This window comes from Nyctereutes procyonoides, unplaced genomic scaffold, assembly GCF_905146905.1.
Source record: "Nyctereutes procyonoides isolate TBG_1078 unplaced genomic scaffold, NYPRO_anot_genome, whole genome shotgun sequence".
NCBI lineage: Eukaryota > Metazoa > Chordata > Mammalia > Carnivora > Canidae > Nyctereutes > Nyctereutes procyonoides.
Genome location: NW_026575140.1, coordinates 33,357,959 through 33,383,879, shown reverse-complemented (window position 1 = coordinate 33,383,879; position 25,921 = coordinate 33,357,959). Strand labels below are relative to the sequence as shown.

At 59.7% G+C, this 25,921-nt stretch overlaps 1 protein-coding gene across 4 annotated transcripts; it reads left to right on the top strand.

Annotated features, from left to right (window-relative positions):
• Positions 1-5,190: 5,190 nt before the first annotated feature.
• Positions 5,191-25,873, top strand: SAMD11 (sterile alpha motif domain containing 11). Of its 4 annotated transcripts, none has more exons than XM_055306636.1 (14): positions 5,191-5,244; positions 7,393-7,484; positions 11,241-11,422; positions 12,724-12,774; positions 16,732-16,856; positions 20,039-20,128; positions 20,299-20,433; positions 22,325-22,487; positions 23,586-23,701; positions 23,921-23,999; positions 24,124-24,638; positions 24,856-24,980; positions 25,360-25,470; positions 25,577-25,873. In XM_055306636.1, the coding sequence occupies exons 2-14, from the start codon at positions 7,413-7,415 to the stop codon at positions 25,820-25,822; spliced, it is 2,010 nt and encodes a 669-aa protein (XP_055162611.1). In that variant the 5' UTR covers positions 5,191-5,244; positions 7,393-7,412; the 3' UTR covers positions 25,823-25,873. The 4 variants fall into 4 exon arrangements, with proteins under 4 accessions (XP_055162611.1, XP_055162612.1, XP_055162608.1 ...); XM_055306637.1 differs by having other exon boundaries at positions 5,214-5,236; XM_055306633.1 differs by lacking the exon at positions 5,191-5,244 and adding an exon at positions 5,340-6,244.
• The last annotated feature ends 48 nt before the right edge of the window (positions 25,874-25,921 follow it).

Sequence of the window (25,921 nt, the reverse complement as noted above, 5' to 3'; positions counted from 1 at the left end):
GACACTATCAGGACTGTGATAGGCTCTAAACACTCACAGGTCTTCCCAGGCCAAGACATGTGACCAGTCCAGTTGGGATTGACCCTCCAGGGCCTACACCCCTACAATGAGGAACATGGGTCCCTGAGGCCTTTATGTGGGGTCTATGCTCAGTGTGAGCTGACATGCACAGCAGGACTGTGGTCACTGCACAAATAAGCATACAGCATGGACACACATGAGCACATAGGTACCCCTACAATCTCAGGTAAGGATCTCTTCATCCCTCACACTCAGTCCCTGTTGGCACATTCCTGGGACATAGGGATGTAAGGGGACTGGAACTGAGTCTGCATGCTGCACCTTAGCTCTGCTACTCCACTCTGGTCATCTCCCTGACCTGACATCTGAAAGAGAGGGTGACTGGTGCTGCAGAGGCTTGTGCCAGGAGGGATGAGGACCACATGGGGCTTTGGCACCCACATCCTCCCAGCAGGGCAACAGCTGCATCCAGGGGTCCTCCCAACCCCATTTCCATCCCAAACCATGTCCAGGCAGCAGGCCAACAATGTCCGCAGGGAGAGAAAGGGGTGAAACCCGTCCTCATGCCTATTCACTGGGAAGATTTTCTTGTCCCTGGGGGCCCTGGAAGACTCTATTCCTGCCCTTTGCTTGGCCCTACCTTGGGGTGAACCCCCTAGCTCCTGCATCCTGGTTCCATTTATGGAGAAAGCATCTAGAGCATGCCAGACCTGCCTCACTGTGCCAACCAGGGCACCTGTAGCCACATCTCACCCTGACTGCTCTCCCCTGGGCAAAAGGGAACCCACAGATTTTGAGCCCTGATCTCATTTTCAGATGGAGAAACTAAGGTCTGAAGAAGGGCAAAGAAGACTGGGTCATCCAGTGGTTGGCCAGGAGGACCCAAATCTCAGGCTACGGCAGAGTCTGCCCTGCTTACCACCTGTGTCAGCCTAGCACAGCATAACCCAGGCCCAGGAGGGTCCACAGCACCCATCAGGGCTGCCCTGAAGCAAGTGCTGCTGTCTCTCCCCATTGATGCCAGCGAGTGGGTGTGTTCATTCCTCCTCCAGAGGGGTCAGGCATGCAGAGCCAGTGGTGGCCAGACTCCTATCCATGTTGCCAGACCAACAACTTCCTCTGTACGGCATCAGAGTGTACCTAGTGCACCCCGTGGTGTGTTGAGTTCACTTGTGTCACTGTGCTTTTGCCTGAGATCATTGTGTGTGTGTGTGAGAAGGTGTGTGTGTGCCAGCTTATGTGTCACACACCACGTGTTGCCAATGCTCTGACAGTGTGTGCCCTGTGGGTGCCCCAAGTCTGCATATCCATTGACCATAGGTCCTATCTCTTTGCTCCTTTAAATAGCAAAAATTACAATCAGTGAACAGACAGGCCCAGAAGCATCTCTACTCCTGAGACAGAGATGGCATGGCCTGCAGCCAGCTCATGGCGAGCCAAAGGTAAAACATGTCCTAGCAGGGCAGCCCCTCTGTGTCTGACCTGCAGCCAAGAACAGACACACATTCCTGGAAGATCTGGCCACTCTAGTAGGGAGTCAGAGGGAGGCCCAGCTGATCCATCGCTCACCTCTGACCTCCCAAGTTAACCCTTCCTAAACCAGACCCTTGCCCAGCCATGCTTTCTTAGCTATGACAGCTCTACGCATCCAGGGCTCATGCTGCAGGCCTGCGTGTCTCTGGATGTTTTCCCATAGGTCTTGGTGGTGTCTTTAATCTTGGCTATGATGTAAGTCAATACAAATATGGTCTGTGCATGTTTGTGGTCCAGATGTCAGCATCTGTGCATGCCCCTGTCCTGTGTGTACAGCTTGAGGAGCCGCTGTGTGTGCGTACGGAAGTGTATGGACAGTGTGTGCTTTAGAGAATGTAGGCCTGTTAGTGGCTTGGGGTGCTTGTTTGAACACATGGATATGTACACATGGGTGTGCTTCCTCACAGCTGTGTCGGCTGTGCCCACACCTGTGTGATCTGGGTCTGGCATGTCTGGGCCTGCTCCCCAACCCTGACAGTCACCCTGGATGAGTTCAGGAAGACCAAGGCTGAGAGAGCAGCCCCAACTATGCACCTGTGATCTCAGAGACAGACTGCTCTCCTCTCCATTTCTGTCCTTCCAATCTCACCTCTGGATCTCTCTTCCTGGGGTTCTACATCTGGTGCTCAATAAATGATTGATTGGTGAAGGAATGGATGAAAAGGGGCTCTAAGGGGCACAGTCTGGAGACGGGGGCAGGCAGGCACTCCAGAATGGGAGGGAGGCTTCTGGCAGGAGCGCCAGCTGTGGATGGGGTCGGATAGCTCCAGAGGAGGCGGTCAAGGCTGGCCGAGCCTGGGTTGGGGGCAGCAGGGTCTGCGGGCCGCCCCCGCGCTCCCCGGGGACGTCTCGGGTCAGCGTCTGCACCGCCCGGGCCGCGCCGCCCCGCGGGTTATTTATGACCCCCTCCCCCTCCCTGGCGGCGGCGGCGGCGGCTGCGGCGGCTCCAGCCTCGGCCCAGCGGCGGAGGGCCCCCAGCGGGGGGACCGCGAGCAGCGACGGCGCCGCCGGGGCCTCGAGGGAGGGCAGGGGCGGGGCCTCTGAGGGCCGGAGGAGGGGCTTTGCAGCGGATCCCGCCTGTGTTCCCCAGGGTGCCACCAGACCAGAATGCCAGGCCTGGGGTGACTCTAGAGTCAAAATTCTGTCCCTCTGACCTCCGGCTTCAGTCAGAAATGCAGAGGAGCGCAGGGGCCCCGAGATGCCAAACCGGGACACAGGTGGACAGGAGGGAGGAAGTGAGCAGATCCCTGTGGAAGGCTATAATGTCCAGGAGTAAGGATGCCTAATCCCTGCGGGAAAGTGGCTCTGATCCCGTGGGCAGAGAGGTCTGTTCCCATGAAGAGGGGAAATCAGGTAGGGGTGAACAAATCAGCCAAAGCCCTGGAAAGTCACTGGAAAGGGGCCTGAGAGTCAAGGAGTGGCCCTTGGAGGAGAAGGGGATCCTGCAGGGAACTTTGAACCCAAGCATGGTCTTTTCAGGAAGGCACCTTGGTCTTGCAGAGAGAGGAGCCAGAGAGAGTAGCATGGAGGTTAGGCTGGCTTAGTTTAGCCTCCATACCTTGCCAGCTGAATCCCACTTCCAAAAGCCCATGCTGGGGCCTTCTATGCCCCTCCTTCACCACTGTGGACCTGTGCAGGATGAAAGAGGTCAGGGGTGAGTGAGAGGTGTTCCTGCAGAAGGGAAGGGAGGCCCCCTCCCCCAGGCTACATGGTACCTTCTCAGATCTAAAGATAAACTTCCCTCCTCAAACCTCCTTTAAAGGTCAGGGGTTAGGAGGCCTAAGGGTCTGTGAACAGGTGCAGGGAAGTATGAGAAGAACTGAATGGTGGGGACCATCTTTTGAAAGCAGTGTCAGAGCTGTAGCCAGACAGTTGGCCTCCAGCTGAGCCCAACCAATACCTCTCCACACTGTGCCACAACCACAGATTATTAGTATGATGGCTCCTCTGTGGGCCTTGGCTCTTGGGCAGGAACAGCCTCCTGCATCCATTAGACATAGAGGCATCACACCTGAGAGCAAGACATGGGCCACAAAACGTGAGTGTGTACCTAGGGTCAGGCATGTGCAAGCATCCAGGCTGCACCTCGGGCAATCAGGCTGAGTGTGGCAAACTAAATAGGATCATTCACATTCACACCCACATTCATACCTGGCCCTTTAAATCCCAACAGGCAGATGTACAAGGAGTAGAGCAGAAGAGGGATGCAGAGGTTTGGGTGCACAGATTCCCAGACACGTTCCTGATCTGAGCCTAGGCCTTGCTCCCCCAAGTCAGTCTTGGGGCTGGCTGGTTCCTCAGCTGTGGATGATTTTGGCAAAGTGCATCAGCAAGGGAAAGCAGAGCAGCAGCTAATGGTCAGCCTCATGCCCAGCTGGTGCTGGTGTCTGGTAGGAGGTGGATAATGATGCTGTGTTCCTTTAGTGCCAGTCCCTCTCTTGTGGGCATGCAAGCATGCCTGTGATCCAGCTCAGCCCCCCAGAGCCTGTCAGAGAGATGCCCACACGAATGCCCTGCCAAGTGCATCTCAGAGGGGCAGGGGTAGGGGTTTAGGTGCTGAGATGGGATCTGAGGCTACTTTTTAACTTGTGGAGAATAACACATCAGAGAAAGACACACCTGTCTCATCAGCTATTAGTAGGTTTCTGTTTTTCTTCCTAATGCTCCTACAGCAAGGCTGACATGCTGGCCTGCAGGGAGATGGGGGTTGGTTGATCACCAAGGAACAGGCCACCCTCGTTCCAGGCCTGGGCCAAGGCTGACCTGTTTCCTCAGGGCACCAAAGTTGACATGGACTCAGAGGGTTCCTCCTCCCCAGACTGGCTCATAGTAAGGAACGGAAGTGTGCAATCTCACGTTCATTGGCCCCTTTTCCTCCCCACATCCTCCATTCCTTACTCAGATTGGGTCTAGCCCACCTTCCTGCCCCACACCACGGCTCAGGTAGTGTTTGTCCCGGGGCCAGAGGGCCCAGGATTTAAAATAGCTGTATGACATCAGGGGAGTTACTTGACCTCTCCGTGTCTCACCTTCCTCATCTATAAAATGAGAATAAGGAAAACTCATATTGAGATGATCAGGTGAACTAAAGCAGGTACAGGGCAGAGTAGGGCGGCAATAATTGACAGAATTGTTGTCGTTATTCACAGAACATGAAGCCTCCCCAACACATTTGCCAAGGCCACACACCACAAACCCACAACCTCACACCCTGCGGATGCAGAGGAGACCACCCACGCCCGCCGCTGTGCCCACCGCACACCGCCGCTGTGGAAGCGCTCCTACCCGGGCCGCCCCTAATCACAGACCTCTCCTCCGCCGGGAGCCCCCTGCCCCGGCCGGGCCCGCCCCTCCCCACGTGTCCCGCGCTCGCCCCGCAACTCCCTCAACAATGGTGCGTCCGCGTGCGCCGCTTCTCGCTAGCACGCCCCTCCCCACGCCCGGGTCTCCCTTTCTCCTACCCTCGCCCCCCCCGGAGTAGGGTAGCGGTGCAGCCCCGTCCCGCCGCCCCCGCCGCCAGCCGTGTGAGCCCAGTCGGCCGTCACGCACCCCCTGCCGGAGCCCGCGCCCGCCCGCCCGCCGCGCCGGGGCCGTTTAAATGGGCCAAGTTGTGGCGGCGGCGGCGGCGGAGGCGGCGGCGGCGGGAGTCTCCCAAGTCCCTGCCCGGCAGGCGCGCGCCAGTGTACGCGGGTGCGCGGCCGGGGCGGCGGGGCGGCGAGGCGGGGCGGGGGCCTGGGACCCCCGGGCGGGGCGGGGCGGGGCGGGGCGCGGCGCAGGGCCGGAGACTTCTCGACTCCACTGCCCGGCTGGGCCTGGCCGGCGGACCAGCGAGCGGGGCGCGGGGCCGCCCCAGGGGGCGCGGGCGCAGGTGGCCCGGCGCCCAGCGGAGCCCTGGGGCCCCGGAGCTGCGGCGCTCGGCAGGTCGATAGGGGATCGATAGCAGCTCCCGCAGCACCATGTCTCGGGCAGCCGAGGCCCCGCCAGCCGGCCGGGAAGCGGTCGGAGGTGGCCCGGCGGGCGGCGCGGCAGCAGGTGCTGGGGCGCAGTAGCGGGTAGGGCGGGCGCGCGGCCAGGGGACTCCTGGGCCCCCAACCCTCGAGACCCAACTCCAGCCCAGGCCCGAACAAGTTGCACCGGCGGCGGAGGGCCGGGCTACCGGGCCACTGGCCCGCCATGCCGGCGGTCAAGAAGGAGCTCCCAGGCCGCGAGGACCTGGCCCTGGCTCTGGCCACCTTCCATCCGACCCTGGCCGCACTACCACTGCCGCCGCTCCCAGGCTACCTGACACCACTGCCAGCTGCGGCCGCCCTGCCCCCGGCCGCCTCGCTACCCGCCGCGACCGCCGGCTACGAGGCGCTGCTGGCTCCACCGCTCCGCTCCCCGCGCGCCTACCTGAGCCTGCACGAGGCTGCCCCGCACCTCCACCTGCCCCGGGACCCTCTGGCCCTCGAGCGCTTCTCGGCGACCGCGGCCGCGGCACCGGATTTCCAGCCGCTGCTGGACAACGGCGAGCCGTGCATCGAGGTGGAGTGCGGCGCCAACCGCGCGCTGCTCTACGTGCGCAAACTCTGCCAAGGCAGCAAGGGTCCGTCCATCCGCCACCGCGGGGAGTGGCTCACACCCAACGAGTTCCAGTTCGTCAGCGGCCGAGAGACGGCCAAGGACTGGAAGCGAAGCATCCGCCACAAAGGTGCGGCCGCGGTGGGGGCGCAGGCCGCTACCGTCCCTCCCCTCGGCTCCCCGAGGACCCCTGGGTCCGGACCCCCTCGTTCTGCCACTGGGAGACTCCATCTCCGCCTAGAGAGGGCGCTGCGACTCTGGGGCTGCCGCAGGGACACCCCCCATCCCCCCCCCGCCCCCAGCACCGTCGCCCTGGTGGACCCCGCAGAGCGCCCTCGGCCTCCACCGTCACCCCGCTTGAGCCGCGTGCTCTGGGCTCCCGGCTGCACACGAGCCGGCCCCTCCTCCCACTCGGAAGGTCTTTGCGGGATTCCTGGGCTTTGTGGCTCAGGGGAAGTTTACGGGAACTCGGGAGCCTGCGGGAGGCCAGCTGGGCAGGACACACTTCCCTCCTGGGCGGGGGAGCCACCGGGTGCTAGCGGGAGTAGAGCGGCACAGGAGCGGCCAGGGTGCGGGTGCGAGTTGGTGGAGGGAAGGGAAAGGTGCAAGGGGTGTCGCAGGCAGGTGGGGGCCGCGGGGGCGCGCGTGGGGGCGGGAGCGCGCGCGGAGCTGGAGCTGCGGCGGGGCCGGGAGCCGCCTGCTTGGAGCATTCAGGAGTCCGCTCCGAGGGCGTGAAGTGCGGGCGCCGGAGCAGGCAAGCGGGGGAAGCGCAGTGGGCGCCGGGGGCGCGAGTGGGGGTCGTCAGAAAGTTAGGGACCCAGTCGCGCTGCGCTTTGGGATTCGCTGCCCTGCGGTGGCCTCCTTCTTCCCGCTGCGGGCTCAGGCACAGTCCCGGGTCCCGGCAGCGCCGCTCACCTGCGCGCAGGCTGGACGGTCCTGGGCCCTGTTCCCGGTTCCCCGGGACCCGCTTGGAGAGGGTAGAGCGCGGGAGGAAGGACGCAAGGGGCGGGGAGGAGGCTGCCCCTCGTCAGGGGAGGGCGCTTGCCCCCATCGTGAGTTTCGGAGCTCTACAGATCCCTGAGGCGTCCTCCAGGGTGGGGTGGCCGGAGGGCCAGGTAGCGGGTTCCGAAGTTGAACGGAGGTGGATGTTCGTGCACGTGCCAGGAGGGGGAACCGGCCTTGCAGCTTACTGAGCCCCGAAAGCGTGCCCGCCTGCGCCGGCTCCATCTGTGCCCCAGCCCTGCCCTCTCACCGGTCCTGCCTCGGTTCTCCTCACAGGAAAAAGTCTGAAGACGCTTATGTCCAAGGGGATTCTGCAGGTGCACCCTCCGATCTGCGACTGTCCGGGCTGTCGAATATCCTCCCCGGTGGTGAGATGTGGGAGAAAAGTTGGGGTTTGGGGGGTTTTCCTTCTCTCCTGTGGAGCTTGTGCCTGTTTTCTAGGGTCCAGAGTCCTAATCTCAACACTGCCAGTAAGCAGGAGTGAGATCCCCAAGGGCAAATAGTGGAGACTTTGCTCTGGGTGGGAATCCTGGGGAGCCCTCTCCTCTTTGGATGCAGGGCCTGATTATTACCTATCTGGGAGCCTCGGGACTGCATCACCTGAAGTCCTGGGGACAGTCTAGGCTGTGAAGGTCTCCTCCCTGGACAGTGTCATCCAACTGTGGCCTGGGGACCTTGCCCTGTCACAAGTCTGGGGGGGGAGGGGCCGTTTGTGTCAGCCGGCTCAGCTTGGAAGAGGGGCTGGTCCTAGGGTAAGACTTGTTCTGGGATATGACGCTACTGGATGGCCTGGATGTGCATTCTGGGGTGGTCACAGCTTGGATGTGCATAACATGTGTCTCTGGGATGCCAAGCATTAGACCGCTGCTGGGCAAGGCCCTGGAGTCCAGGAGAGTCTGAAGATACAATCCAGTCAGGGCCAGAATCTGAGCAGTATGGGCCTTTGGTGTCAAGAACTGGAGATGAAGACGGATGTGGGGCCCCTGACCCGGTGTAGATGTATGTTGACCTCCTCATTGGCCTAGGGAAGCAGCAGAGATTGGGGTGCCATGCCTGCCCCTGAAGCACTGTCTTCCACATCATATGTCCTCCAGGCAGTAATAGTTGGAGGATTGATCTGAGGAGGAAATTGCATCTTGAGAGGAACCAATTTTGAGCTGCTAGGAGAAAGCCAATTAGGGCCCTGGCTCCTGGTGTTGGTTGGGATTGTGATGCTATTCTTGGCACCACCAGCAGCACCCTCTCACAGGAAGGGGTGAGACAGGACCCAAGACACCCACCTTCAGCTTCTTTACTTTGGACTGGAAGGAGGAAGTAGGAAGGGATCTTTTGATTTTCTTGTGGACCCTGAAGGCGGGTAACCTGGGCAGGCTGGGAAGCCAGAGCCACATCTATGAAGACAGACACTAGATCAGACACACAAGTTGGACAGGGGAAGGGGGATGCAGCCATGCCTCACCTGTGTACCTACTCCACCTGCCTGTCTGCCATGGGCTCGTCACTGGAGTATGTGTTCACAGGCAGCCCACCTCCCGCCCACTCCCATGGTACCTGCCTGGGGCAAGATGAGTTGCTTCTCCACTTACCCACCTTTTCAAGCAGCTAGTACTGGAGAAGAGTCTTCTGGGCATCCTCAAGGCTAGTCTGGGCTTCTGTTTGGGTCAGAGGGGCCCAGCCTATTTCAACCCAACCTTTTAGAGGTCTCTCACAGGAGTGTGGGTTACAGATGGCCTGAGCCCAGTATCAATTTTCCAAGGACATGGCTTGGATTGGGGAGGGTGGATGTCAGACAGGGATGAGGCCACAGTCTAGGACTGCCTTCCTGTCTGCATGAGGGATGCCTCAGACCTGGGCCTGCCTCTCCTGAACCTGGTCCCTCCTAGGCCTATCCCTGTACACTCCCTTAGGAATAAGCTCCACAGACCCCCTTGTCTTTCCAGCTCTCACTTTTGCCATACAGATTGTCTTCTTCCATCCCCCACAGCCAAGCCCAAAGGTATGTACACACTTCACAGTCAGATAACCCAGGGCACAGTGTGGATGTGCATAAGGTGCAGGGATCATGCAGCCATGCAAGCTGGCTTTCATGTACCCAGCCTTGCACTCTGAGAGGCCAGGGCTTGATGAAGGGCAGGAGCTTGGCACCCAGCTTTCACATCTGTGTGCTGCTGAGAAGGGTGAGTGGTTGAGGTCTTGAGTGTGCATGGGAGGAAAGTATGCTCCCTGTCCTTGGTCAGGATCAGGGCTGCCCATCCTGGTCCATCTTCCTCAGCTCCCCTCCCACAGGAGCACCTCCAGGAGCCACCCCAGGCCAGCATAGCTGCTCTGGCCTCATCCCAAGTGGTAGTCTTACTGCTTTCATTTTCCTCTCCTCCTTCTGGTCCTACAGATGAAAAGCAGAGGGAAATGCATTTCCTTTCCTTCTTAAGATAATAGTTTAACAGGAGAAGAGGCCCTGGTGCTTGGGCCTCAGGCTAGAGAAGGGCAGAACTGAGTGGGGTTTCCCAGCAGGGCACATGTCAGACAGGCCAGGGATTGTTGAAGACACTCCCCCTGGAACCCACTGGCTGGCATAGGGACCAGAGGGACTGTCATACCTGCAGCCTCACCCACTCTCTGATACTGCTTTTAGACCACGGTCTCAGAAGGGGCAACAGAGCAGGCCCTTCAGGCCTGCCCTCAGATTCCATTGCCCCAGACTCCTACCCCACCCGGTCCCAGTGCTGTCCAGTGTATCTCATGGAGGGTGTTCCAAATGGATTCATAAGGGCAAGTATGGAGGAGACTGTGGCTCCTAGCATCTGTGGGGATCTGGGGACGGGGGTAATTGTGGTCCCCAGACCCAACAAGGGGAGAAGACTAAGGCTCCCTGGCCCTGTTGTGGTCACTGCCCAAATCCAGAGCTGCAGTGGGTTCAGAGAAGGACCCTTACTCTGGAGGTCAGGAGTGTGGTGGCTGCATAGCTGTCCTTACACTGGTCCAGGGTGAGGTGAGACCCTCCTTCACACTTTCTTCCTCAAGCTCACAGGTGGCATGGTCCTAGGAAGAGGAAAGAGGGTGTCCAAGGGGCCCCTGGTGACTGAAAAGACAAGAGAGAATTAGATAATGTAAAGGTCCCTGGCCACCTTCCTGAAACAGCACCCCCTTATTAAATAAGAAAAAGAGTCCTGCCCACCTGAAAATACTTGAACACCTTTTCTTCTTCCACTGGGGCAGCAGGACCTAAGGACACTGGGGGGAGCCTTGGTGTAGAGTGAGGTTGTCTGTCACTCGAGTGAGGGGCGTGTACCATCTGGTGTGTTCCTGTACTGAACATGGACAAGCTCAGTGTGGAGTGCCCTCCATGTCTGTGCACAGGACATACCTTCCTGCTCTGCTCTCCCAGCACACAGCACACAACATGGGTGCAGGGACGGGAGAAGTAGCTATTGTGGATGAAACTGAATCTCTGTTTCTGCTCTAGAGGGTGGGCTCACTCGGGGCCCATAGGACAAAGGGTCTAGGCTGGTAAGGGCTCCCCACCCGTTGACGTGGGAACCCCAGACCTGCAGTTTGCCACGGGGTCAGCAGGATTCAGACCACCCTGAACTGGCCCCTGGATGGCACTAGCAGAATAGAAAAAGGACTTGGCCCAGGAGCTGTGGGGGGTTGTCCAGCAGACACATATACACAGCCGTAACTGCATGTTGGATCAGGGGCAGAGAGCAGATGTGCTGTGTTGTGGGGGCACACATGGCCCCGTGGGGCTCCCTGGAGCTGGGAAAGCTGGGGTCTGCTGACAGCGTGGGGTGGGAGCTAGGCTGGAGTGTGCAGTCTGGACAAGGTCTACAGCCCTTCACTCCACCGCCCTCCAGGGTGGCAGTCCCAGGCCTCATGTCTCTGCTCTTGTCTTCACCTCCAGCCATTGGAACTTATGTAAGCCTTGGGCCTTGGGCCTTGGGCCTGTCCTGCAGGCTGGAAGCCCCTTAGCAGGGCCAGTGATGGTGCCCGTTTGATCATAGAGGCTGCTCTGAGGGTTTCTCTCACCTGGGCCCTTGCCTGAGGGTTGGGCCTGGGGTGCAAGCCTCCCAGGAGCCTGAGGGTCCTGGCTCAGCCTAACCTTCCTTTCTTCCCTCCCTGCCCAGAACCGGGGGCGACTGGCAGACAAGAGGACAGTTGCCCTCCCCACTGCGAGGGTCCTAAAGAAAGAGCTGACCCCCAGCTTCTCAGCCAGTGATGGTGACAGCGATGGGAGTGGTCCAGCCTGTGGGCGGCGCCCAGGCTTGAAACAGGAGGACACCCCACATGTCCGTATCATGAAGAGAAGGTACTTTTACTGGGGACCTGGATGGGGAGGGCACACAGGCTCCGGCCGGCACCTCAAGGCTGGTGTCTCCAGGCAGCTGAAGGCCAGGCCAGGCCAGGGTGAGGGCCCTCTGTCCTGGAGACAGGCCCAAGTTTAGCTTGTCATGTCTGAACCCCTCCTTGCCACAAGCTGTAGTGAGAACCTGCCCTGCCCCCACTCGGAGGGAGGGGGCCGACATGGTTCCATGTTGTGAAGGAGGGATGTTGGGCCAGGGGCTCTGGGAGGAGGGCAGTCAGGGAGACCCAGGAGGAGAGGGCCTGGCACCACCACAGCCAAGTAGAGAGACAGGAGCTGAGCAGACCCCCCGGGAGCAGCCCTTAAAACACTCGTGCTCATTCTCCTTGGCATGCAGCAGCAGTCCTGACTCCCCACTGTCCCTCCCAGGCTTGGGGCCCGCTTTTTCTGTCTTCCCTCCATCTCTTCTTCTGGCAGAGACACCTCCCTCTGTCCACTCTCCTCTTCATCCCTTCATCCGTCTGTCCACCTAGCACATGTTACTTACCGCCCCCCACCCCGAGTTTCTAGGCCTTTTTCTCTTCTCAGTTTTTCAATATGTTCCAGTTTCTCCTACGCTAAAATAACCCTCCCAAACCCCCAACATCCCCACTTCTTAGCCCTCATACCCACACTTGCTGAGATGACACACCGCAGGCTTCCACCTGCCGTCCGTCAGCCTGAGGGTCTTTCTGGGTGAGGGGACAGAGATAGTGCAGAGCCTCTCGTTCTGGCATCCCTCCTACCTACAGCGTGTGGTGGTCATTTTCAGGAGGCAGACTGCTAGCAGCTTGGGCCTAGAGAGCTCCACACACCTGGGTGGACACTAGACCATTGGTGTCAGCAGCAGCCGTGGTGCTTGCTCCCTGATCTGGTTCCAGTCTGGCCGGAGAGGCTCTAACACCAAGGCTTTGGTTCAGTCGCTTGGCTGATGGGCAGAAGAGGCAGCAGCTCCCACCCTTAGCACAATGGGGCAGCTCTTCTGGGTTTCTTGCAACTGGAAGGAGGGTTATGGCAGCCTGATTCTGTCTATCTCAAGTCCTTTGTCTGGTGAGACCAGGAGCTGACTCCTGCCCCATGGTTCTATCCTGGTGGCAGCCACTGGCTGGTTGAGCTGGTACCAGATGGCACTGGAGACAAATGTGAGCCAGCCCTGCTCCCTTGGGGCCAGCATTCCAGGGCAGATGAGGGCTATGCCATACACCCACCCCACTGTTTGGGTACTAGGTCCTGGAGGCCACTTTGACCCTCTGCTTCTCTCCCTGCAGAGTCCACACCCACTGGGATGTGAACATCTCCTTCCGAGAGACGTCCTGCAGGTAGGGTCTGGGCCTGGGCTGGGCTTATCTCCGCACGCTGTGCATGGGCAGGCTGGAGCCTTGTTGCCCCTCTGCTTCTCAGTCTCCCCAGCCTCCCTCCCTTCCTCCTCGCCCTATTCTGTAGTCTTTCAGTTTGTGCTTAGGCCTTCACAGCAGCATGGGTGTGGGTTCTGAGCAGCCCAACCCTAGAGCCAGAGTGCACTCTGCCTCCCACATGGGACTAGCCATTTGAGTCAAACTGCCCAAAGATGAGCCATGACTTCTCCCTCCCACCCACTCACCCACCCACCCATCTACCTACCAGGAGGTAAAAATGGTCTCATAGGGACAGAGGAGGTCTGCAAAGATGTGGAAGAACAAGGGAAGGGGATGTCGGTGGGGGGAGGGATGGGGGAGGGCCAGCAGATCTGGCCTCATCGAATGCTAAAGGACTTTGGGTGCTGAGCCTGTAGGACAGGGTCCTCCAGGCAGTGAGGAGCCACCAAAAATTCCTGAGCAGAGGGGTGACAGAGTGTGTTTCAGTGGGGTCTTTCTGGAGGCCCTGCCCAGGAGGTTTGAGGTTTACTAGGTCTATGGTGGTTTAGCTGCAGGAGCATGATGGAGGGCAGGGGGGACCTAATGAGGAGGTGGGTGGCGCACTGGAAAGACCCAGGTTCTGGATTCCAGGGGAGCAGAGGATGGTCAGTCTGTGGCTGGAGCCCAGGCTGTGGTTTCAATGGAGGGAACAGGAAGGGCCCAGCCCAGGAGGCAGTGGGCACTGAGCACAGGCTCTGCTGCTTCTGTCAAAGCTGAGATGGCAGCCCTGGAGGGTGGGAGCTTGTCCTCCCCACTTCCAGCCTGGCTCTGTGCTGTGTATATTATTATTTATGCTTCTGAAAATACCTGGATCCTAGAGCCAAATTACAATGAAAACATCTTTAAACTTATTTCCACCTCATTTTGAAGTTGCCCACTCAACTGATCATTTTTATGAACCGTTATGAACATTGATGACATTTTATGAGCCTTTTACTTGGGAAGCTACAGGCTGAATTTGTCAGCAAAGCTTATAGCGAACCCAAGGGAGGCTCCTCCATTCCTAGAACGACTCCCCTGCCTCCTGTGGCATCCCCTCCTCACCTACCCCTCGCCTTGTACAGTGAGAGAAGATCCCAGGTGTCCAGATGGAGGGTGCCCCTGGTATGGGGCCAAATCCATGTGCATGTGGGCTCCTTCGGTCCTGCACAGACACTAGGGGTGGCTGGGATGATTTTCTGGAATTTTACCAGAGGGGAGACTGCAGTGGGCTGTGGGGCAGGGGTGTAGCATGGCCAAGAGGACTTACAGCCTATCTGCCCCCCACCTGCTGATGTGGCACCTCAGCATCTGGCCCAGGAGGGCTGCCTCATGCTGCCCCCCACCCCATGTCTATCTTGTCTCTTCCTGGCTCTTTTTGGCCCTGTCCATCTGTCTTTCATCTGTAATATCCTGTCGTTCTTTAGGTTCTGTGTGTTTATCTCTCTGCCATTCCCATCCTTTCTGTCTCTGTCTGCATCCATCCATTCAGTAATGCCTATCTGTTCACCTGTCATCGTCTCTCACTGTCCATTCATCCCTCTCCCTCTATCCATTGGTCTTCATGCATCTGTCCATCCATCCATCCATCTGTCCATGAGTTCCATCTACTGGCCCACCTGCCTGCTTGGAGCTCCTGCTTCAGCACCCATGGCACCCCACACTGCTGGCAGGAGATGTGGTCCCTGCCCTCTGGAGGCCCCTGAGCTGGCCAGGAGATGGGCAGACACTGCCAGTATGACAGTTGGCTGCAGGAGCCTGGAGAAGCCCAAGGAGCCCCTCAGGCAGAGTTGGGGTGCAAGGGGCCAGATCCTTCTCCCTCAACCTCCCAGCACACGCCTTCCTCCGTGTAGCTCCTTCTCAAGTTCTCGCCCTCACCTCCTGATACATAGTCACACCCCCACAGTGGAACAGAGAGCCTCCCAAGCCCCTTATGCACAGCAGGATGCAGAGAGTGTTTTCATGGCTGCGGGGACCTCATACTTGGGGTGCCAAATGCAGAGTTTATATGCTTTCAGCCTGGTGTTTCTTTGTAGTTCTTTATACAAAAGCTTCCATAATTTATTCAGTGAGCGACAAAAACAGGTTTTCCAGAATCAGGCCAGGCTGCCTGTGGAGTGAACCCCCAAGGCAGAGAGCAGGTATATAGTGGGCAGTGGTGTCCAGATGCCCCCCTGGGCCTCACCTCCATGGTGCCACAACACCACCTGAGTGCCTGAATGACCCAAGAGTGAAAGGGCTGATGGCCACAGTGGTAGTGGTGAGGTAAGGGGTATGGTCCCCAGGTCCCAGTGTGGGCACGGGACCATGGCACAGGACCATGGCTTCATGGGGAACAAATTAAGGCGGCTTTTCCTTGCCGACTCAGTCTCTGGGGAGTTGAGTTCCTGTAGGGGTCCTGGGGACAGCAGCATTGGATCCCCACAGGGGAGAACTCCCTGGAGGACTCTAGCCACCCCCATCCCCTCCTTCATGCTGAGGACAGCACTTCTGTCCTCAACACCCTCGCATTGATGAGGATGATAGAGGGATGAGACTTGCTGCCAATTAATCTCATAAAGTACTTAGTCCCACCTGCCTTCCTCTTTGTGTGTGTTTGGGGAGGGGAGGTGCCTTCTCTCCTCCTGGGAGGGGGGGTGGGGGTGGGGAGAGATCTGGCATCTGGGTCTCCCAGAAGGCTCTAGAGCCCAGCCCTGGAGTCTTTGGGGCTGAAACTGATCTGCTTAGGGGCCAGCCTGGATTAGCCTGCTCCAGCCACCCAGGCCAGGGGGGCTGGGGGCTATTTAATGAGGTTTAGGGTCGGTTCCCAGGTCATTCCGTGGAGGCCTCCTTGCAGCGGCCCAGCTGGGAGGCTGCTCTATTACAGGTGGGCCAGGGAGCAAGGGTATTGGGGAGGGTGGGGTGCCCAGGCCCTCGCTGCTCCTCTTCTGTACTGTCTTGACCTCCTGTTGCTCCAGGCTGCATCTGAAAGGTGGCAGGTGACCCTTCTCTATGCTAAGAACACAAGGAACAATGGGGTTGGGGGTTGTTCACACACAATCACACTAACTTTCCTCTGGGACCCTGTGCTGTAGGGTTGAGTTGATTTACCAAAAAGAGAAATGAGGGAATAAAGGGAATAGAAGAGTTAAATACTTGTTTATTCCTGGTGGCTGAGATTCTTAGCAGGGGGCCTTGGGGAGAACAGTGTCATGGGCACATGGTGGGGGAGGGGGGAGGGTTGTGTGTATGTGCAAATGTAGGTGCATGCTCTTGCCCTTACATGAGCCTGCACGTGCCCGTGTGTACGTCCCTATTGTGCACACATCTCATTGCCTGCAGGACTTTGGTCTGAACTTCAGTTTCCTTTCCTTATTTGAAGAAATTGAGGGTCTGTGGGTAGTTGCGGGTTTTAGTTGGAAGAGTAAATGCAACCTTTTTAATGAAGCAGCTGGCGCAGGAGTAGGTGCATGTGTGGCAGTGCGTGTCCTCTCTGGTCACTGTTCCTCATGAGCAGACACCCCCTTGCCTGGTGTTTGCTCTGGTCACTATGGGGAAAGCATGGCAAGACTGAGCTGGGCTCCTGTGCTCTGCATACACCTCCCTGGGAGCTGCGGTGGGGGCAGAGCCTAAGGGCCCCAGGCCTGACAGAGGCCTGGCAGACCCCTGGTAGGTCCTAGTGGGCCTGGGTGAGACCTGGGTAGGTCACACCCACCAGATGTTTCCCTTGGGACCTGCTCTGGGGATGCCTACATGTGTGCTGTCACAGACTCACACAGAGGTATGCAGGAGGCATTGCACATTTACAGACTGTCCTCTGGCACTATGCATGCCCACACTCGAGCTTCGTCAGGCACTTGCTGTGCCCAGGGCTGGGTGCACGGCCTTTTGGGATCTCACCTTCATTGTATTGCTTCGCTGCAGCCAGGACAGTGACTTGCCCACCCTTATATCCAGTGTCCACCGCAGCCGCCACCTCGTTATGCCCGAGCATCAGAGCCGCTGTGAATTCCAGAGAGGTGGCGTGGAGATAGGCCTGGGAGCTGCAGGTGAGGAGCTGGGGGGAGAGAACAGGGCTGCCAGGGCCACTGCAGCTCAGCCTGAGGACAGTCTGCCCCGCCACCCTTCCAGTGTCTCTGCTTAGCGGCTCTGGATGCCGCCACCCCTAGCAGCCTTGGCTGGCAGCCAGGGAGGCCAGTGGAGGCGGGAGGTGGCAAGGCTGGCTGTCCCCTGGGGCTCCGTGTGATGGTAATTGTGTTAATCCTGGCCAGCCGGGCAGACAGGAGGCAGGGGCTGTGGCTCCACCATGGCTGCTCCTGGGGTGGGCTCCGAGTGGTCAAGGCCATTGCCACCCCCTTCTCATAGGGGCAGAAGCAGGGAGGACAGTCAGGGATGTGCAGGCCTCACAGAGGCCCAGAAATGCACATCCTGAATGCCTCCTTTGAGGGCAGGGACATGCTCTGCATGCATGAGAGGACCCACCAACCCCATGGACAAAGGCTCCTAGAGGAAAGAGGTTCATTGCCTAAGAGATGGGGGGCTGGAGCCTGAACCTCTGCAGGGGTGGGACGGGAGAGTGCTGGCCCAAGAGCTCCTGAGGTCATTTCAGAGGGACAGCTCCTGGAGGCAGCAGGAGCTCAGGAGGAAGGGGCAGTTGGGGGACCCAGGCCCTCCTCAGAGGAACAGGCCAGAGGGGACTTGGCCATGAGGCTCTGCTGCAGAGAATGGGTGGTGGCTGAGCTTCCACTGAAAGAGGGGAGGTCAAAGTTGCTGGCAGGGGGCCCTTGCTGCCCTCTGGGCCCTGGGCAGGGAAGTTTCCAGCAGTGGTTAACAGCTCTGAGAATGGCTGGGTAGGAGGTAGTCATCCCCCTCGTGCTCCCAGGCATGCCTGTGCCTGGGAAGGCCTTCACGGGGTGGGTGTGAGGGGGCCACTTCTGCAGCCTTGTTGGAGGTGGCTGAGCAGGCAGCTGATAAAATCTAATTGCCCCATCGATCGGCAGAGCCATGGGAGCCCCCGGTGATTGAGATATTCTGAACCGGCAGGCCCTCCCCCGGCTGCCTGCACACACGGAGACCTCACAGTCCACGGGCACTGATGTGCATGTGTGGCCTGCTCTCCGATAGGGCTGTGTGCTTGGGGCCCTGGTGTGGCCCAGACACCCCAGCTCACGGTCTGTGTGTGGGTATCACCATGCCACACACCTGCGTCCTCGCTCTCACTTTATGCTGAGGTGCAGGGCGGGCAGGCAAGCACTCCAGGGCTCAGGTGCTCTGCGTAAAGTGTCACATCTGTGCTGTGTCCAGGTCTTGTAAGAATTTGCCCTTGGGCAAAGAAGAATCTTCTTGGGGCTCTAGTCTCCTATTGGCTTCCACTTGTTCCTGTTGGCCCTTGGGTGGGGACATTTGCCTGTCCTTGCCTCTTGCTTCCCCAGGAGCACATGTCAGCTCTATTCCCACAGCCCCGGCCCTGGTCCCTCCCTGGACCCTGGATAGAAAGGGCCGTGGGTGAGGGGCTCAGCCGGGGTCCATGCTGCCATCTTACGACTGTTGCCCTCGTCAGGGACTCATGAACCCTCAGATCTCCATGGCAGGACCTTACTGCAGCCATGGGCCTGGGTCTCCCCATGGGTCCTTCTTCTACCTTCAGCAGCTCCTTCCCCAGATAGAGAGGAGCCCACTCCCCCAACAGGAAGGGGAGGGGGAAGTTTCTACTGTGGGAAATGGGAGAAGAACTCAGGGAAGTGAGAGAGCTGGGTTATTCGCTAAACCCAAGAGGAAAAGGTATACGTGTAGGATGGGGCCTGAGCAGCAGGTGTGGACCAAGCCCAGGCCCGCCTCCAGGCCTGGCACAGCTGGATATTATGGCCCTCCTGCCAGCTGGGCCCTGATGCCCCAAGGCTGTTGGGGGCCAACTTTGGCCTCCTCAAGGTGCCCTCAGGCTGGTTGTGCTCCTACCTGTCCTGACAGATCCCTGAGGTAGGGACCCTTCAGTCAAGCGGTGAAGGACCTCGTCCCTCTCTGGGTAGGGCCTGGGGTTGGGCTGCTGAGCCCAGACCGGTGGCAGTGAGGTGGCTGAGATCAATAAGTTATTAGCACCATTCTGTCAGCTGTAAAGTGGAGATTGATCGGCCTCTCACTGCTGCCGCACTTCCCCGGCCTGATAAAAATGACAGATTAAGGGAATAAGAGAAAGGAATTAGGCTCTGGGAATTAGGCTCTGGGAAGCCTGCCTTGCTGAGGTGTCATGGCAAGTCTGGTTCACAGAGCAGATAGCCCTCACCCCACCCACCCAGGCAGCCTTGTCAGGTTGGAGAGGGGGCAAGAGCAAGGGCCCTGGCCCACAGGCCAGCACTGGGGTGGGCCCGGGAGACCAGGACATCTGCCTAGCCATTCATCAAAGTCGCTATCCCAGGCCCTGAGCCCAGGAAGGAAGGACCAGGGGCTGGGATGGAGAGGGACAAACTTGGGAAGACAGAAGAGTATGGTTTGGATGTAGCACCTGAGAGGGCTTTGGGAGATGGGTGGGGCTGGGTCCCCCTGCTACTACGGCCAGACTATGTACAGCAGGTGTGACTGTTCAGGGGTGCCCTCAAGAGCTCAGAGCCCAGCTGGGCAGGTAAGCGTGTGTGACAGGCAAGGCCAGGGTGCTGACTCAGGCCTTCTGAGGGCAGCAAAGGGTGTGGCCTTGGTGGAGGTGCCCAGAGTGGATGTGGCAGGTGTGCCTGACCTTTGGGGCCTGCTGCCTAGTGACTTCCCTGAGCCATAGAGGCTAGGCTCCTCAACTGAGAGGAGATGGCTTCCAATCTAAACCAAAGCCTTCAGTTCTTCAGCAGAATGACCCAGAGGGCCCGTTAATTTACACAGGAGACTAGTCTGGCTGGGTAGGGGCAGCAGGGCACCTGTGCAGTCCTGAGCTGCCACCTGAGTCTGCTACCACCAATTTCCCATCACATATACACATACCCTAAAATCCAGGATCAGAACTGTCCCTTGACCTGCCCAGACCTTGGCAAGATGTCCTCTGGCTGAAGGCCTGGGACCTTGGACTGGAAAAGTCTTTGATGTGGCCAGGACCCAAAGGCACCTGAGCAGTGTTGGATTTGGTTCTGGGCTGAGCTGGAGCTGGTAGGGGCTGAGGCCTGGGCTGGATCCCTCCCTACCCCGGCCCTCCCAGACTCTGTCCCCTCCAAGCCCAGAGACACATGATGGGGCTCACTCTGCCCTCCCCTAGGTGACCTGTTGGGCAAGAGGCTAGGCCGCTCCCCCCACATCAGCAGTGACTGCCCATTGGAGAAGAAGGCACGAAGCAAGTCGCCCCAAGGTGGGAGCTCAACTAGGAGGTGGAGGGACAGATCACAAGGGGGGGGGGATAACTTTGATCCTGCACAGGGCAGAATTAGCCCAGCAGCCAGTTCTAAGAGGGGGAGATCCTGCCCTTCTCCTGGGGCAGTATCTGAAGGAAGATACCCTCACCTTTGCTCCCCTCAACAGAGACTCTGTTGCTGCCAGAATTTGGGCCCAGCATGGCCCCTGAGGATCACTACCGCCGGCTTGTATCTGCCCTGAGTGAGGCCAGCACCTTTGAGGACCCCCAGCGCCTGTACCACCTGGGCCTCCCCAGCCACGGTATGTGCTCCCATCCCGTGACACCATCCCTCACCAAGTGTCTACCTGTGTGTGCTGGGTTTCCATTGTCCCTGCAGGCCTCTGCTTACCCTGGAAAGAAGCCCTGGGATCTTTGGCTGCTGACACCAAGGCTGGGTTTGGATGCAGATCTGTAGGCCCCTCAGCCCCCTTTTAGGTGGGCATTGCGGTGACTCTCCTCCCTCTGCCCAGGCAGCCACTTGTTTGGGTAGTTCTGGGAGATCCCCCACCTGCATATCCCTACAGTCCACCCCTACCATCATCTCCCATAGACTCTCCAGCAGGGCCACCCCTTACCTGTGGCATGCAAGCACTGTCATTCACAGATGAGGAAACTGAGTCTGGGATGAGCCGCAGTGAGAGTGGGAGGTGGGGACAGAACCAGGGACAGAACCTGCCCCTCTCCAGTAGTACACACCTTATCGTTGCCTGATCTGTATGCTGCAGTCCTTCTTACTATAGCGCCATCAGGGCAGTGTGGGAGATTGTGCTGAACACCTTGCCTGGGGTCAGCCTGGGTCTCTACATGGAAGGGGCTGGGAGGAGGGGAGCAGTCAGGTTAGGACATCCAGAAGGCAGATCGGGTGGCAGTTAGGATATGGCCACCAGGACCTACTTCCCTGCTGCTCAGGAGAAGCGCTCAGCAGCACAGTCCCTGTCCCACCAGGCTCCCCAGCCTGTGCTCGTCCATCTGTCCTTCCTGCCTCTTATGGACACCCCTCACTCACCCACCATCTGGCACCCTGACCAGCTGCACCGTAGCCCAGCAGACCCCAGCTCAAGGGCGCTGCCCCTAGCTTGGCTTCTCTGCCTAGAGGTGGGTGAGGGGTGCTGGGAAGAGGGCAGGATTTCTTCTCCTTACACAAGGCACTGTCCCCCAGGGCAGTCAGGCACCGAGAGCCTGAATAATTCACCAAATGTTAATAATTTAAAAATCTTCCTTTTTAATTGCTTTCCCTGCCCTGCCTGGGGCCCGCTCCGCTGGCCTGCGCGGGGGAGGGGGCGCCGGCCACCGGGGAGCCGCGCTGGGAGCCGGGCTGTCAATCATGGCCCTGCGCCGCCGCCCCCGCCGCGGAGCCGACTGTAAATAACCGAGGCCGCCGGGCGGGCGCGGGGGCGAGGGGCCCCGCTGGGATCGATGCAGGCGGCCGCGCCGGCTGGGCTCTGCGGGCTGGCACCCGGCCCGGGCAGGACCCACCTCCGCTTTTCGGGTAATTAATTTATAAACAGGCGGCGGCGGCGGCGATGTCGGCGGAGCCTGCACACATGGGGGGTTGCGGGGGGGGGGGGGACTCAGAGGCCCGGCCCTGAGCAGGATGGAGGGACCTGGATGGGGAGCAGAGTGCTAGGCACCCTGGGGGTGCGCTGCATTGTTATCTAGAAGGGGGCACCTGGGCAGCGTTAGTCTGGGGTTGGAAGCCCATTCCCATCCTCCAGGAGCAGGCCTGCGCCCTCACTTTTGGGTCTTTGCACAACCCATCTCCAGAACCTCTGAACTCCTGTCAATATCAGCATGCCCGCACTACAGAATCCCATCTGCCGGCTCTTTCCCTCCCTCCCACTGCATTTTGGTTACTGACCTTCCCATATCCATTTCAAATGCTTACCAGCTCCCCTCCCAATACAAGTGGGTGCCTCCCAAACCCCATTCCTGGCACCTTGAAGCTAGTTGCACTGTAATGATTTGGGTCTCCCCTGTCCTGTGGCCTTCTGTTTGTCTTTCTCTGTGACCAACCAGCAAGGTTATTTTAAGGATGTACTCTGACCAGCTTTTGATCTCCTTGGTGTCGTTCACTCACCAGGGTTGAGGTAGCGAGAGTCCTGGGCAGAGCCTGGCCTCTAGGTCACCACTGACCACTTTCCCCACTCCCAGATCTCCTAAGGGTCCGGCAGGAGGTGGCAGCAGCAGCTGTGAGGAGTCCCAGTGCCCTGGAAGTCCACCTGCCCTCATCCACTGCAGGTCAACGTCGAAAGCAGGGCCTGGCTCAGCACCGAGAGGGCACCGTGCCAGCTGGCACCCCATCCTTCTCAGAGAGGTACTGGGGTGCTCACACAGGAGAGGTCCCCATTTTCTCTTGGCTTATTTCTTGGATACGAAGCTGAGGTGGGCCTATCAGAAACCTAGTACCTGGTTTCTGCAGGTCACGTCCACAGCCTGCATCTTCTTGTCACCTGCCTTCAATCGAGTACCTCCCCCATCACAGCCACATGAGGCCGTGTTGGGACGGAGTGTGCCAGGCATTGTGCTGGCCCTAGGTTCATGGTCTGCAGAAGGGTCCTGACACCCGCTGAGCTGGTCAGAGGCCCAGAACACTCTGGAGTAGAATGCGTGGGGGTGACCACCCCTCTGGGCAGGGTGTAAAGGGTGACTGCCGTTTCTGTTGAGCAACTGTTGGGATTCGCTGAATCCAGGTGCCCCAGAGACAGCTGAGGGCTTTGTCCCCCCAACAGGTAGGTGAAGGGCTGTTGGCAGACTGGGGAAGTCCGTGGAGAGAGGGGTGTGGTGTGTGGAGGGAGGGCAGAGGGCAGAACGGGGCGGGGGGGAGGGGGGAGCAGCGCGAAGTCTGGAAGCCTTGAAGTCGGAGAGCTGGAGCTGGGGGCACCCCCACCTCCGCGCGCCCGGCTGGTCCACCTGCAGAGGCCAAGGGGTGAGCGAGCTAGGGGGCGTTAAGGGGCTGGGCGGCTCTCCGCGGTCTCCCGCCGGGCGCCAGGGTACGCCCCCCAACAACGCCGCGCCCCCCGCCCTCCTACCGCGAGCGCTATTTGCAGCTGCCTCCCCCACCTCCTGGATTGCAGCTAATTGCGCCCCCCACCCGCCCAGCCGCACAGGGTCCACTGCTGGCGGAGAGGCGGGGGCCCGGCGCTCCCCGCGCGGTAATTACCGCTGCAGTCGCCGCCGCCCGCCGGGTCAGCGCCTCCGCGCCGCCGCCGAGATTAATTGGCGCCGCCAGGCGGGGGCGGGGGCGGCGCGCGACCCGGAGCCATAACGAGCAGCGCATCGACCGCCCGCGGGGCCGGCAATTAGTAGAGGCGGCGGCCGGAGGGGCGGGCGGCGCGAGGCAGTTACAGGAATGGAGGGGGCGCGCGGGGCGGGGGCCTGCGGCTCGCCCCGTTTACCGCCCTGTCGTCCACAGGGAGCTGTCGCAGCCGCCTCCCTTGCTGTCGCCCCAGAATGCCCCCCACATCGCCCTGGGCCCCCACCTCAGGCCTCCCTTTTTGGGGGTGCCCTCGGCCCTGTGCCAGACCCCAGGTGAGGAGTGGGCGGGTGTGCGAGCTCTTGGTGTCTGAAGGGGCCGGTGAGTGGGCACGCCACGAGGCTGTCCGTGCGGGTGCATCCGGGTTTGCTGGTGCCCGACCGCGTTCGGAGCACCCCGCCCCTCCCCGTTGAAGCCAAGGACAGACCAGGTGGGCATGGGTGGCCCTAGATCACTCGGCCACCTGGCCTCGTGGTCTGTCCCCTTCCCACCAGGTTACGGGTTCCTGCCCCCTGCCCAGGCGGAGATGCTTGCCCGGCAGCAGGAGCTCCTGCGGAAGCAGAACCTGGCCCGGTAAGCGCCTAAGCGCCGTGGCGGAGAGGTTGGGGGTGGAAGAAGGGGGAGAGGGGGAGGTGGCGGCCGCAGCGTCACTGCCCAACTACCTGACCCGCGCTACTGTCTGCTTTTCCTGGTCCAGGCTGGAGATGTCGGCAGAGCTGCTGCGTCAGAAGGAGCTGGAGAGCACGCACCGCCCGCAGCTGCTGGCGCCCGAAGCCGCCCTGCGCCCGTCCGATGGCGCCGAGGAGTTGCAGCGGCGCGGGGCCATGCTGGTGCTGAGACACAGCTCTGCGCCGCTGCTGGCCCTGCCCCCCCAGGGACCCCCAGGCCCCGGCCCCCCGACCCCTCCCCGGGAGCCTGTCCGCCGAGCCCCTCGGAAGGGGGGCCCCAGCCCTGCCTCAGCCCACTCCAGTGAGTCCAAGGAGACCACGGGGGCTGGGCTCTGGGCACAAGATGGCTCTGAGGATGAGCCCCCCAAGGATTCAGAAGGAGAGGACTCTGAGATGGTGGCTGCTGGGGGCCAGGGCCCCAACCTGGGCCAAGCCCCAACTGGAAGGGCCAGCCCTGAAGGGAAGGGGCTTCTCTCAGGGTCCATGCTGCCCCCTCCACTGCCCCTGGGCTTACCCTACGCCGTCAGCCCCTACTTCCACACAGGTGGGCATACCCCCCTCCATGCTTTAGATTCCTCCATGGGGTGGAAGGAAACCCAGTCCCACCACCATCTGGGGTCTTAGGGAGGGTGTCCATGGGGAGAAAAAAAACCCTTTTATCAGTCCATCTCTGAACAATTTGGGCAAAAGGCCAACCAACAGGGGTGGGTGCGTAGGAAAGAGCTGGCCATAGTCCTAGTAATACCAACCCCCCAAACCAGGCACCATGGGGGGACTCTTCATGGATGGGGAGGAGGCCACAGCCCCTGAAGACCTCAGCAAGTGGACAGTGGACGATGTCTGCAGCTTTGTGGGGGGCCTGTCTGGCTGCGGAGAATATGCACCGGTGAGGGAGCAGGAGTGGACACACCTTTCTTGAGATGGCTCTTGAGTTCTCCATCCCCAATGCCTCTTCCCACCCAAAATCTCCCTTCCTCAAAAGCAGTGTGTAGGGAGGGAGGAAGCTTTGCATGTTCTCCCTGCACTCCACCATGTCAATGCTTCTTCCTCCAACAATGGTATGTGCCCAAGACAAAGGTCTTCCTTTCATTTACAAGTTTTTCTAGCAAACTAGCTTCTCTTGGCCCTGTTCTCTCTGGAAAACCTTGGGCCAACCCCAGGCATTTAGCCCTTGGTGGGCTGGAGGGACCCAGCAGGGTGGGTAGGCACTGGTCCCAGCACTCAGGCCCTGATATTACCCCCCCCCCCCCCCCCGCCTCCCTCAGGTCTTCAGAGAACAAGGGATTGATGGGGAGACCTTGCCCCTGCTGACAGAGGAGCACCTCCTGACCACCATGGGGCTGAAGCTAGGGCCTGCTCTCAAGATCCGGGCCCAGGTGAGTGTCATCTGGGACCAGTTGTCTCCAGACAATGGTGGGTCAGCACAGAGGCTCTTTATGGCTGCAAGCCAACAGGCCCCCACCCAGGCCCATCTCTCCACAGGTGGCCAAGCGCCTAGGCCGAGTCTTCTACATGGCCAGCTTCCCTGTGGCTTTGCCGCTGCAGCCACCAACACTGCGGGCCCCAGAGCGGGAGCTCACCTCTGGGGAGCAGCCCCTGTCCCCAACGATGGCCCCCTCCCCCTATGCAGGTGGCCACCCCCCTGCTGGCCGAGCCTCACCTAAGCAAGAGAATGGAACTGTGGCTCTGCTCCCAGGGCCTGCAGACCCTCCCCAGCCTATGTGCTGAACTGATGGGTGAGCCACCTTGATCCTGAAGCCCTTCAGTGCCAGCAGCTCTGATGCAAAACACCCACCCTACTGCATAATTTTGTTTTGGCTTTGGATG